Raw genomic sequence first — 13,762 nt, 5'->3', positions numbered from 1 at the left:
ACCAGCCTTTCCACCAGAGGATAGAGTGTCAGCGCCTAGGCGTGAATATTACACGCGTGTATAAAGGTGCAGTACCAGCAGGGGGCAACAAAATCACTCAATTAGGTTTAGGAAAAATGTCATGGTCGGGCTTCAAATACGTGCGTAAACAAAGTACACTACGTACGGAAACAACGTAACATAACACCGGTCTCCTGGTTGAAAGTCTTGTGTTTGTTGGACCCATTCACCTCCTCTTCCGCTCGTCCTAAAGCGAGAAAGGCGTTCTTACCATGCGCTTCTGCCTTGAGCATTATTGTGTCATTCATGGGCTGCAATATGAATCCGTTGTTGCATTAAAAAGACTGAAAAAACATGGGTTTGATTGTCCAGACCCACCCATAAAAACCAAATGCCTGGCCAATTACTTTTATACAAGGCCCAGGCTATGGGTGTTGGTTGAAATGCGGCAGCCGGCAACCTGCCTGGACACCACCCTCCGAGGAGGCTGGTGGACACGGACAGGCGTCGAGAGGACCAAGTTACAACAGCCACATATGCGCCTCGGGGAAAACCCGTCTGGAAGCACCAGGGACAGAGTGACGCGAGGAAGCAAGGCCGAGGCCCAAGCGGACCTTGTAATCTGGTAGCAGTTGTTGAGCTTGTTTGCTTAAGAGGCAGGGGACATGTGATTGGCTGAAATGTCAGAGGGCGGTGACAACACCACTGTCATGACATTACTCTATAAAATAAAATATGACCGTATGAGATACAACTCGCATAAAAGTGTTATTGGGAAAAATGCCATTATAAAATAAAAACAGACTTTTAAAAAAGGGCATTTTGAAATAAAAATACCTATTATGAAATAAAAAAAGAAGTCCTATAAAACATATTATGGAAATAACAATGATAAAATAACATTACATGATACAGAGTTGATTTGTGATTGTGATTATTTTCTCTTTCTATTTAATGATCTATGAAAGTAAACACTTTGGGGCTCCATACTCTTTAACACCCTGTATGGGTATGTATTGTTGCTCTGTGAATTGATTTAATGAAGCGGTGAGGGCAGCGTGTGTTTATGTGTGTGTGTGGCTGCACATGCCGGAGAAACGGAGAGAGCACAGATGGCAGCGTGAGGGCTTCTGTCTTCCCTTTTACCTCTCCAAAAAATACACTAAATACACTGTACCCCTCCCCCCCAGCTATCCCTCCATCCAGCTTGTTTATCTATTTATATAACTCATGCTGCACAACCACTCATCTGTTATTCATCACTTGTTCTTTTCTATTCTCCCTTTCATTAAAGCATTAAGTCACTGTCACAAATACACAATATACAAAATCTATATCTAGTTGTTCTGTGAAGTGCTTGTGTTTGCACTGTGAGGACTTGAATAATTCAAACTGGTGTTGATGCACTTCATCCATCCATCCATCCATCATCCATTCATGCCTGCAGCTATTCTTTCACCCGTCACTTCTGTCAAATCCAACGTTAATCTCTGCTTTCCTTTCATGTTTATATCAAAGATGGACACACACACACACACACACAGACACACACAGATGTAAAATCCGTGACGTTTCGGTCAGCACACACACAAAATCTGTCTCACCCTTTCTCATCTCCCTCTGACGAGTTGCTATCCTGCTTGTTGGACATTGGCTCCATGTAGCCTCAGTCCCGGCCAGCAGCCAATCACAGGACAATGAGGCGGACCTCGACCTCGCCAGCCTGCTCAGCATTCGCCGGCGGCCCCTTCAACAGACAGCCATCTGAGAATCTGGGCAGCGGTTGGCTGAGAGGAGCACGGTGGGCGGGACATCAGTGGAAGCATCAGAAAGCTGGAGGGGCAGAGTGAAGAGCCTCAGTAAGAAACAGACAACATTTGTACAATGAAATGTTACATTACATATGAAATGAACACTATTATATGACATTACAGGTGTAGTTGCTTTGCTGCACTATGTAAATCTGCCATGTTCATATAGGGAAGCTGTGTTTGATATACATATAAATCAGAAAAGCAGCAAATCCTTATATTGGAGAAGCCACAACCAGTGAATATTTGGATAATCTTCACAAATGAACACCACTTTTATGATTTTTGAAGCGTAAATACAATTGCCAGAAGTAAAAAACCTGTCTTCCAGACCTGACATCGATGTCTCAGCTCAGTGGGAAGACAAACAAAGTAACGTAACTATAACTCAGTAACTCAAGTGTGTTTGATGGTTTAGTTTTAACAAATTTAATTTAACAAAAAATACCTTTTCAGTTCATTTATGAGTTCAAATGTCTTGACTATATTTTTAGATTTTGTCTTACAGTGACCTACTCTGAAGGGCTGCTCTGAAAATAGCAAGAAATCGATTGATCTTCAACTTAAAGGTGCAACACTCCAGAGGTCAGATCTTTTGTCTCGGTTCATTCTTCAATTTCCTCATTACATGTTTTGAGACAGACTTCACAGAGGCTTGTCTGCTTTCCCAATAAGGCCTCTGTGTTTACTGTGCTCACCACTACAGTCCTGCACCTATTAAAGGAGACAGACTCAAGAAAATCGAATTTACTATAAGCTACTTACAAGTCCTCTGAAAGGAATTTAGGGTAAATTGCACTTTAAATGTTCCTTTATGGCTAAAATTCACAGCTACAGTTAGACCATGCAGATAAACAGTAAAGGCAAATGTATGCTTCTCTGTTAGGTTGTGGTGGTTTCAACACATGGTATATTTTTAATGGGTAATAAAAACATGTTTATGCTCCAAATTTAAGATGTTTTTTAAAGATAAAGAAACTTTACGTATACCTAAAATGGCCTAAAATGGCCTGAGGGGACAAAAGGAAGCAGATTTGCAGGCTAGATATAATAATAAATTCTGTGGGGGCCTCATGAAATTTACAAAGGTAATATAAAGATAATTGTTAATCTCTTTCAAAGACTGTTCAGACTGTTTTTCTCTTTGTGGACCAATGAAAGTGAAGTCAAGGAGCTTTCTTGAGCACAGAAATGCAGCCACGTTGAGATTTGAGGTGACAGTTGACACTTGACAAGGACTTTTTTGAAATGCTTTTAGCCAGCTAGCTACAGGCTCTACAACACGTCGGCCGGTGGCTCAATCAATAAGTCTAACACTTTGGTCCAGACTGATACCTCTAAGGAACCACTGGATGGATTGCCATGAAGGTTTACAAAGACATTCATGCTCCCCCGAGGATGCTGACTTCGGTGATCCCCTGACTTTTCCTCCGGCACCACCCTGATGTGAAGTAAAATGTTTCAACAACTGTTGGATAGGACTGACAGACCTTCATTTCACCCACAAGATGAATTATAACAACTTTTTGTGATCCTCTATTAAGGCAAACTTTGAATTTGTCCAATACTTTGGTTTATGACCTGCAAAACTAATGATATCCCCCTCAGCCTCAGCGTCCCTTCTGAAACATCACAACAATGTTTTTTAACAGCTCCGGACCTAAAATGTTGAGGAAGGAAACTGATTTAATGATAATGACTCAATCAATATTTGTCGTTTATACCATGACCACAGAGAATACTTGATTCTCACTGGCTGACGTCCATATCACTGAGATCAAATCAAATCAAAATCAAAGGAAACAGCAGCCTGACCTTCCTCTGGTAGACGGAGTACTTTAACTCTTACTAGACAGGCTTCTCTAGTAATGTTATGATGTTATGTCAGTTATTAAAAATAATGCACTTCTCCCTTTTATTAATGATTATTAACTGTGTCGCCTTTCTATGAGTGCATGGCTCAATGTGGATTATCCTGCTAACACCATGGACACTTGCCAGCGATTAAAATATTAGTCCAGTCATAGTTCAGTGTGTCAGATTGTTAAATGTGTCGACTCACTATTACGTTCACTAAAGCTATACTATAATATAACTAGTATTAAAGACAGACCATCTTTATGTATGGATAAAAACACAATCTCCATCACGTTTTGCTCCACCTCAGCTGTATGCATATCACAATGCGAGGAGCAGGAGTGCCAGATGAGGGCACTAGAGTCACCACAACACCGGTGGTCTGGATATACATGTGACCTGAGCTGACCTGGATCCTACACGGAGCCTGGCTTTTACAGGCTGTGCTCACATCATTTAGCAGGACCACTGCATGAGGAAAAACTGGACTATAGCTGTTAATGGAGTGTGGCTGAATCCCTTTAAGATTGATTTATATACTTAACAAAAATACACACAAGAATGTGCGTGCGTTATACAACTATGCATGTGTATTAGTCACACTGCTACAGCTCAGAATCAGATGATCTTGGCAGAAGTGGAATGCAAATAATGTTGTTTTAATCTGCAAAAGAGCACCAGATGTTATCAGGATCACTATATCAGGTCATAGAACATTACACTTACTCACTCAACTTTTCTGGAACATTTTGTACCGTCATGAGTTACAGCCCAACGCTTTTGTGCTCCTTCTTATGTGTTAACACAAAATAAATATTATATGTTTGAAATCCTTTTTGCTCAACATTAATTGTTTAAAAACGTTCCATATTTATATGTTCACAACTTCCCTAAGCTCAATGTGACGTTTTCAAATTGCTTGTCCGAAAGTCAAGTCCAAAACCAAAGAGTAATGTAAATGATGTAAAACAGAGAAAGATTGTGAACCTTCTAAGTTGAGAGGATGTAACCAGAGAATACCTCGCTGTATAAATGACTTAAATGATTAATTGGCAAAGAAAATTATAGGTAATTCATGTATTAATACATTTCTATTGATTTGTCTGTTTTGGGTCTTTTTAAGGGACTTGTTGATAATAATAAAAAGACAGAAAAAATACTGGCTTCTCCTTCATAACAGAGTATCTGCCGGTTTCATTTCTGCCACTATTCTTCGATGCTGTCAATGCTGCCCGGCATTAAAGCCAGTGGAAATAAAAACAGCTGAGCAGCCGAGCTCCACTTCTCCAGATGTGACAGTAGATGGCATCAGAGTGTGAGAGATCACATAGACCATGTATACACACACATCCCACATCAACAACAAACAACAAGATTTGATATCCAAGATTTGATTGCTACTGTGTGACAATTACTACTTTATCAATCTGAGTTGGAGTGCTTCCAGGAAGTTGTATTCTCCTCAGGCTGCTTTTAGATCAGGTAGGTAATGCTGCGATAACTGTCTGTGTACATGTATGGGTACACTGTAAACACAAACTGCTAATTTGACATACTAAAAACGAATATAGGCTAAAAACATTAAACAGTGCTCAAGTTATAGCCACCAGCTAACTAACTGACTCAATGACTGACTTCCTGTTTACATCCCACAGAGCCTCAAAATTATGGCAAATGTAGTTCCAAAACTTGCATGTAGAGCTTAATCATCTCTCAAATTTAAGTAAGAAGCAGTTCTTAAGTAAGAAGCAGTGTCTTGACATATTTTGAAAAAAAAACTGTCAATTATGCTACGAGGAAGTTAACCATCTTGCACTAATACGTACACTAGGGTGCTGGCTGAAGTAGAGCTTGGAGGACTGCAGGAAGATGTCAAAGTTCCACAGAGCATTAAGACCAATTACAGGATTTTTATATTAATGTGAAACAGCTATATCACTAAACTTATGAACTAGGGCTGCTAACCAATTATAATATCTAATTGCGATTAATCGCAAATTAATCGAACAATTTGTATCTGTTCAAAATGTACACTTATCAACATGGGAGTGTGCAAATATGATTGCTTTATGAAAATATGTGTATATATTTATTATTGGAAATCTATCAACAACACAAAACAATTACAAATATCATCATAACATGGAAAACTGCAGCCCAACAGGCAACAACAGCTGTCAGTGTGTCAGTGTGCTGACTTGACTATGACTTGCCCCAAACTGCATGTGATTATCATAAAGTGGGCATGTCTGTAAAGGGGAGACTTGTGGGTACCCATAGAACCCATTTTCATTCACATATCTTGAGGTCAGGTGTTATTATTGCGTTAACTTTGACAGTCTTATTGTGAACATATGCTAGACTCAAGACAAACTGAATCTGAATGCGTGTATGCCAGATACATACAGTATATACTACAGCTGCAGGCTTTATTAAAACCAATGCAGTGCCCGTTCAAAACATGCCTGTTTGGAATGGGCCCATTGCTTGGCCTCTGGTGTTGATGCTTGCCGCTTTCCTAAGAACTGCTCATCCAAACAATTTCACACTGCGCTCCCATGGGTCCTCAGCAATACACCCGCCAAGTGTGAAGTCGATCGGACGAACGGTTCTGGAGAAAATTGAAGGACACACCGACAGAGACTCCTTCCATTTTAGTTAGATACATGTGTTGTGAAGCAGAGACTGACTCTCTTTGCTTTAGCAGACTTTACTGTCTGTTCACTGTTTACTGTGTTAGAGGCGATTTTTGAGATATGTGTTACCATATTTACAGTGTTGGGCAACACCTGGGTGAGAGAGTTCATGTTGCAACACACTAGTGTTTACAACAGCTGAGACTGGTTAGTTTGGAGGAGTGTACAATTCTAAGCACACAAAGAGACAATAACTACTGCGTTACAGTTAAATAGATACTTTTGAAGTGTTGATCTTAACTCTGACATGCTCCATTTGTGTTTGCTGATTTTGCTAATTTGTTTTTATTATTATTATTATTATTATGGCAACTACAGTTGTAACTTCATTTTTGCAAACAGCTATGATAAAACAAAATGAAATAATAAGTTAAAAAGTTACTAGTTAGTTAAGAATTCTTGAAGCCATGAAATAAACATAATTATATTTAGGAAGTAGGAGGTGCTGTGAAACTCAAACCAACATAGGCACACACACACACACACACACCCGTGCACTTCTATCTTTGTGAGGACACTCATTGACATAATGCATTCCGTAGCCCCTTACCATAAACGTAACCATGACAACTAAATGCCTGACCCCAACCCTAAACCTAATTCTAACCTGAACCTTAAAACCAAGTCTGAACCCTCAAACAGGCCTTTGAGGGTCTGTCTGAAGGTGAGGACCGGCCAAAATGTCCTCACTTTCCAAAAATGTCCTCACTCTGAAGGTCTAAAAAAATTCAAATTGGTCCTCACAAATATAGCTGAACAAGTACAAGCACACACAGAAATACACACACACATGCATATAAAACCATCATATGGGACCATGGGTCAGTGAAGACATCCAGATCAATGTGATGTGTATTAACTGCAGACAGATCAGTATGTACACTCCGCTGTGTACATACTGTACCAGTCTATGTCTGGAAACCGGGCACGGCAATTAAGAGATCATACATTACAAAACACACACTCGCACACATACACACACACTTACTTGCTGTCTATTTAACCGTCAAACACACACATACATACCTCAGTCTTTGTGAAACATATTCTCCCAACATATTCTCCCCCAACACACCAAGCCAAGCACTCACTCACGCACACACACTTCTAGTCTGTCTCAGAGCAGGGAAGCCTTGGATGGTGTCCAAGCTGATTAGATGGGGAGAAGAAGCAGCAGCACAGCATGATCAAAGATCTGTTTCCCTCTCTCCCTCCTTCCCTCCCTCCCTCTCCAGCTCTCTCTCTCTTGCCTCCAAATCACCTCTCTCCCTCGACTTCCTCCCACTATATCACGCAGCCGTTCTCTGCAGCAGAAAAAAAAGTCAGCACGCACAAAAAGAGGTGTAGTAGCACCAAAAGGAAGAATGAAAAATATATGTAATGTTTCCCATTTCAGACAATCTAATAGTAGCTTTGCCCAGAGGGTTACTATAAAGAAAAGCATGTCCCAGGTTCATGGTAAACTTCATTGCACAACTTTTCTTTTTTTCAATAAACAGGACTTTTTTGTGTGTGCAGGAAAATAAATCAAACTATCTACACACATTGCAAACACGCAATTTATTTGCAAAACATTCTCACTTCAAGCTCCGTTGAAGTGGAAGTAGGCAGAATGTTCTTGGCATCATCGGGCAAAAATTCCATAATAACCTTCCAGCATATTGTAATTCAAGTGTTCGGAGAGAGACTAGACTTCTGCTCCTCCTCATGGCTCTGTTTTCAGGTTTTAAAATATCTAGCCAGTGACAGGAGACTTTGGCCAATCACAGGTCATTTCACAGAGAGAGCGTTCCTATTGGCTGTTCATGTAATGCCCATTTCTTGTGTAAAATGTTTTCAGAAACATCTTGTAAGAAGTGAAAGAAGTGCTTGGTATTTCCTCAACAGATCTCAACATGGCTGCCGGGTCACAAACCTTTTCTCATTTTACAGCTAAACAGTACACTACAAGATGTTTCTGAAAACATTTTATGCGAGAGATAGGCATTACAGTAACAGAATATTGATTCATATTTGATCAGCGCTGCCTAGTTTGACTCGGATTTCACGAGTGATTATCAGCTGCTCGGAGATGGCGAGGCTCCAGCTCGGCTCTGATTGGTTGTTTTCCTCCGGTCTGTGAAATCTTGCAGATACCATTAAGGGCACCGGAGGACACAGAGTAGCTTTCACATTTGCTCCAACCTGCTTAACCCTAGCTTTAAGTAGCTCTGCTGAAGCTTTCAATCATATCGCATGATCTTCATAAGCAAGTTTGCCCAGTTGTTATGAAATTGTTAAATGTTCAGATTTCTATTTCTATGAGCACCTTCAAAAAGTTGAGATGTTCATACTTGATTCGTGTGATATGATCGGAAGCTCCAGCACAGCTTCTAAATGGCCCTTAAGGTGAGATTGTTTTGTCAAGAACAAACTCGGCGTTTTCCATTGACCAATGTATTGTCGTATATTTCCTCACCTTTTCAGGGTGCAAAACAGTTACGAATATTAAATTATGTCAAAATATGACAGATGTTTTGTTCTGTTATGTTTTGAAATGCACAATGTACCAAAAATTCATCATCAAAACTGGAACCACCCCCGCTGTTCAAATCATGGTTGTTATAGTAAACTAAAACTAAAACTAAAACTAAAATAAGCATTTTTAGTAAACTGAAACTAAATAAAAACTATATCTTTTAAGAAAAACTAAAACTAAACTGAAACAATAATGCTTGGTTAAAAGCTAATAAAAATAAAAATGAACGTTAATTAATTTCAGTTTCAGTTTTTTTTTAGCTATATCACTGCCGAAAAAAGTACACTAAAGTAGCGCAAAGATTAATAATTTGACTTTATGGCCATTCGTGCACAGTATGTATTTTGTATGTAGCTACATACCTCTGAGACATTATAGCTGGCCCTAACAAAAACAAAATATATAAAAATTAAACCTTTTAAAAAAACTGAAACTAATCTAAAACTAGCAAAACTAACTGAAAACTGAAAAGCCAAAACGAAACTAAAACAAAAATCGAACTGAAAATGCAAAAACTGTTATAACCTTGGTTCAAATATCAACTCAATAAAACAACAAAAGGTGAAGTTTTGCTCTTGCAACTGCCTCTTCTGCAGGAAAACACCGATCCACACACCGTAGCTATCTGATGGCGATGGCTAGCATTGTAACAGCTGACATTTGGGTGTTTACAGTTCACAGAGTGCATGTTAAACATGGGTGGCCTTGGAGTAATCCATGGCAGACAGTGTAGTGTATACTGTACATATTAGCTGATGTGTATCTTGGCCGAAGATGTCACGTTAAACCGCATCAGCTGCCGCATGATATCTGGAGCTAAAATCTGACAGATCAGCAGGCTACGGCGGGCTGGAGGCAGGACTTAGTGGGCCAAGCCAGGGTAAAAAGATTAGGATGTTCTGGGCTAAGATGATTTTATCAGTGCAAATGAGTTAATGACTGTTGTGAAGCCTGAGCCTGTTTATTTAACCAGATCCGGGTCACAAAGTGCATGGAAGTACTTGGCGTGATTTGTTTTAGCCCGGTTTGGGTGTCTTGGGAGTCTACAGCCATGCTGACAGCTATGTGACCCCGCACGGCTAAATGCTAACTTTAGCATGCTAACCACATGCATGCTCACGATAACAATGCAAACATGCTGATACTAAGTAGGTGTAAATCTTTACCATGATCGCCATCTTAGCTCAGCATCTTAGCTTGCTAACACTTGCGAATTAGCACCAAACGCAAACCACCTATTTTCATGTGAATTTTCAATTTGCGCATAAAAACAGCCACATGGAAATGTCAAGAAATTAAAAATAAATAAATAATAATTAAAATATTGTATGAAAGGTTTTACCTTGAGACACTATATATGTAAACTTCCTCAAATGAATACATGAGATAAACATAAATGCATTGCACAAATGTATTTCAACCACATATTCTACATTGTTTTCCACCGTCTGAGGTTTGACTGGCACTCTTTTTATTTCAGCATCTCATTGCTCCCTCTTCTTCTGCTGCATCTAAGAATAAGCACCGCCTACTGTTTATCTTGATGCGCTGAACTTCTAATCGCATCGTATCCGGGAGGCAACCAACCCGAGGCGTCGTCACTTAAGTGTAGCGCCCCCACCCTCCGGTTCCCCCAAGGTTAACACTTTTAGCTCTGTCAGCGCTGTTGCTGTTGTTTGCACTGTTAGCGCTGTTAGCGCTTGAGGCGCATATATATGCTCTGAATTCCATATTGAGCACCTTTAATTGTGACATTTTAGTCACCTGAAAATGTCAGCGTTTGGTTGTACTTAGCTCCACCCTTTTTCGTCACTCCTGCTCAGTGCCTGAGCTGTACCTGTGAGGGTTTCTGGACAATATTTGTCATTGTTTTGTGTTGTTAATTGATTTCCAGCTATACATTTATACGTACATTTGCAAAAAGCAAACTTTTTTTGCCCACTCCCATGTTGATAAGAGTATTAAATACACACACAGACTCTACGCACTGGCTCTGCTACAACTGGCTCTAGAGGGGGCCATTCGCGTTGATTTACTATGGACCATCATGTGATTGATCGCGATTAAGTATTTTGATGGATTGACAGCCCTAATTCCAACAAATATAACAAGAAATGTATTTGAACAGCACTACTGTACCAGTGCCACTACTACCAACCCTACCTTTAATAAAAGCAACTTACCCGAAATCACAAGTACCGCACTATTTTGCTTCCAGGCCTGCGGTTTCCTGTTCAGATCATTGTAACAATGGTTTTGTTAAGTCACATAGCTCCGGGTAATCCAGCAAAAGTCACCACAATGATAAAAAAAAAAACACTAACGTTGGGCGCTTTTCCGCTCTGAGTTGACTTTTTTTCCAACTCGAGGTGTTCAGGGCGCTCCTGTTTAAAACTTGAGGCGCTCCGCTACACAAAAGCGTTCGCAAAACGCTTCACTCTCATTGAAAACAATTACAAAAAGCTGCCCAAGGCGGTTTCAAACGCGGCCTGTCTGATCAAGGCCTAAGTGGATTCCTGAAGTATTTATATATGATGTGTGAGGAATTTGTAAGCATTATGAAGCAATAGAATGGAACAAGCTAGAACCCAGACAGTCCAGACAGAAAGTACAGGCACAGTCAAGTGTTTGAATGTCATTTTAGCGTCATAACTGATGTCAACCTTTTTATTGCTCGCCTCGTCTCCGCCGGCGCTCCCTACACCTGATGGAATTACCACAGTCCCTCTGACATTTTGTTTAAGGAAACAGTTCCTCCTGCCAAACAGCTCTGTGCGTGGTGAAACCGTTAGCCTTAATTTATTTATTTATATGCCAAACCGACATAGAAACGGAAAAGGGGGGGGGGGATTGTTCCATACCCATGTCTTCCCTCATTTCACCCTCTGTTCTACCCTTTTTCTAGATCACTTTCCTCTTATTCTCGCTCTCGTTCTTTCCAATCCCCGATTTCACTCTGTGCCAGTGGCGTAGTGTCCTCCTCCGCTCCTCCCTCGCTCCACTTTCATTCTTTTATTTACAGCAATCATCTGCTCTGTGTGTTCATTGTTTTCCCCGCTCTCATTGACTATGTATGGCTGCCGTTTCTCTGCCAGCGACTGTAATTACCGACTGCTGAGAGAGCGTGTGTGTGTGTGTGTGTGTGTGCGTGGGTGCTTTCATGTGCGCATTCATGTGTGCATTTCTCAGCAAGCATGCATATATAAGTGCATTTATGTGACTTTGTGTCTGTGGGTGTCTGCCTGCGCACAACTGTGTACACACACTATCCCTCTGGTTTGCATCTGTGTGCTCTTTAGTGGGCACATGTGTGTGTGTGAGAGGGAGCATTGTCTACCGGCTCATCTATTCGGCGCAGTAAAAAAAACTTGTCTCTTCTTCTCTGCATTAAAGCCCATTTTGTATCTTCCTCCTGTCAAACTGAATCTCACTTCCTCCCCCTTTTCCCCCCCTCATCTTTGTTCCATCTAGACTAATGACAAATAGTATTTTAATGTACCTGTGTTGGTGACAGGTAATGGGTGGACAATAGGAGAGCTACTGTATGGAAAATGTGACATTTTGTCAACAGTGAAATGTGATTTAAATGTACGTATTTCTATAAGACGGGCTGAATGGAATAAATCGGCTTCATGAATAAGAAATGAAAAGAAAAATGGAAAGAAGTGATTACCACCGAGCAAGTGAAGGCAATGATTTAAGCTTTTGTTGAAGTTGTTGGAAACTACTTGGAAATGTTGATCATGCACAGTATTTATCCAGCTGAGTGTGTGAGCAGGCAGTAATGGTTAAATAGCAACTTAACACCCGGTAAGGTTGGGTATGGTACGGTCGTATAGTTGCTTCATTGTACCTCTATCTCTCCCGCTGTCTAAACCAGTTTCAGCAATTTTAATCCTGAGATATAACATCTGAGGGGCACCCAGAACTCATAGAATCGTAGTTACGTATGTAACTTTCGTTTTTATTTCTTTGAGTCCAAAATGTCATCACTACATAATTTTATCCTGTTAAACATTTGTGTGAAATCGTCATAATTAGTATAGAAATTATTGAGTTATGGCCCAAAATGTGTTTTGTGAGGTCACAGTGACCTCACGCCTCGGGGAACCCCCAGGAAGAGCTGGAAACCGTTGATGGGGAGAGGGACGTCTGGAATTCCCTGCTTAGCCTGCTGCCCCCGCGAATCCCGGCCCCGGATAAGCAGAAGAAAACGGATGGATGGACAGTGAACGTTGACCACCATAACCTAATCAGTTCATCCTCGAGTCTAAGTGAATGTTTGTGCCAAATTTGAACAAATTCCCTCAAGACGCTCTTGAGACATTTTTCACGAGAATGGGTTGGACGGACGGACAACCCGAAAACATTATGCCTTGGCCACGGTTGTTGCTGGCACAGAAGCATAAAAACACCCTGAGAAATTTGAAAACAAGGTTGAAATATTGTTGGTGTATCTATAAAAGCAAAATGTAAGAAAGTGCAATGAAAACGTCGTTATGACGTACATGAAGCATGCGACTTAAATGTCACTCGTCACCGAAGAGATGAAAAATGGCATCAGACAAAAACATCAGTTCTGTGTGGAGCGATGAGTAGACTGTAAAGTTCCTCAAATTTATACATGAAATAAACATAAATACAATACTTTTTGTGTTCATTTGAGGTTTGACTGGAGCTTTTTAACAAAGTTCTCTCATTGCACCCTCTTCTTCTGCAATGGCTTAATGACACCCAACTGGAGAATTAGCGTCACCAGCAGTTTCTCTTGATGAACCAGCTCCTAATATTTGTATAACAGTCGGGGATGAAAGAGTAATGTCAATTTACTTTTTATGCATTTGCTAAGCTTTAAATTTGGATGGAAGCATGGCTTATAT

At 40.4% G+C, this 13,762-nt stretch overlaps 1 protein-coding gene across 4 annotated transcripts in view; it reads right to left on the bottom strand.

The window, feature by feature from the left end:
* Positions 1 to 13,762, bottom strand: part of LOC119501796 (thyroid hormone receptor alpha) — a 119,628-nt gene that overhangs the window by 32,614 nt on the left and 73,252 nt on the right. For all 4 annotated transcript variants that reach the window (XM_037792421.1, XM_037792416.1, XM_037792415.1 and 1 more), the window contains one exon: positions 1,605 to 1,833. In XM_037792421.1, the coding sequence (XP_037648349.1) occupies positions 1,605 to 1,660 (56 nt within the window). In that variant the 5' untranslated portion in view covers positions 1,661 to 1,833. The remainder of the gene's footprint in view (positions 1 to 1,604; positions 1,834 to 13,762) is intronic.

The sequence above is a fragment of the Sebastes umbrosus genome, chromosome 14, assembly GCF_015220745.1.
Source record: "Sebastes umbrosus isolate fSebUmb1 chromosome 14, fSebUmb1.pri, whole genome shotgun sequence".
NCBI classification, from domain to species: Eukaryota; Metazoa; Chordata; class Actinopteri; order Perciformes; family Sebastidae; genus Sebastes; species Sebastes umbrosus.
This window is presented reverse-complemented; position numbering and strand designations above follow the sequence as displayed.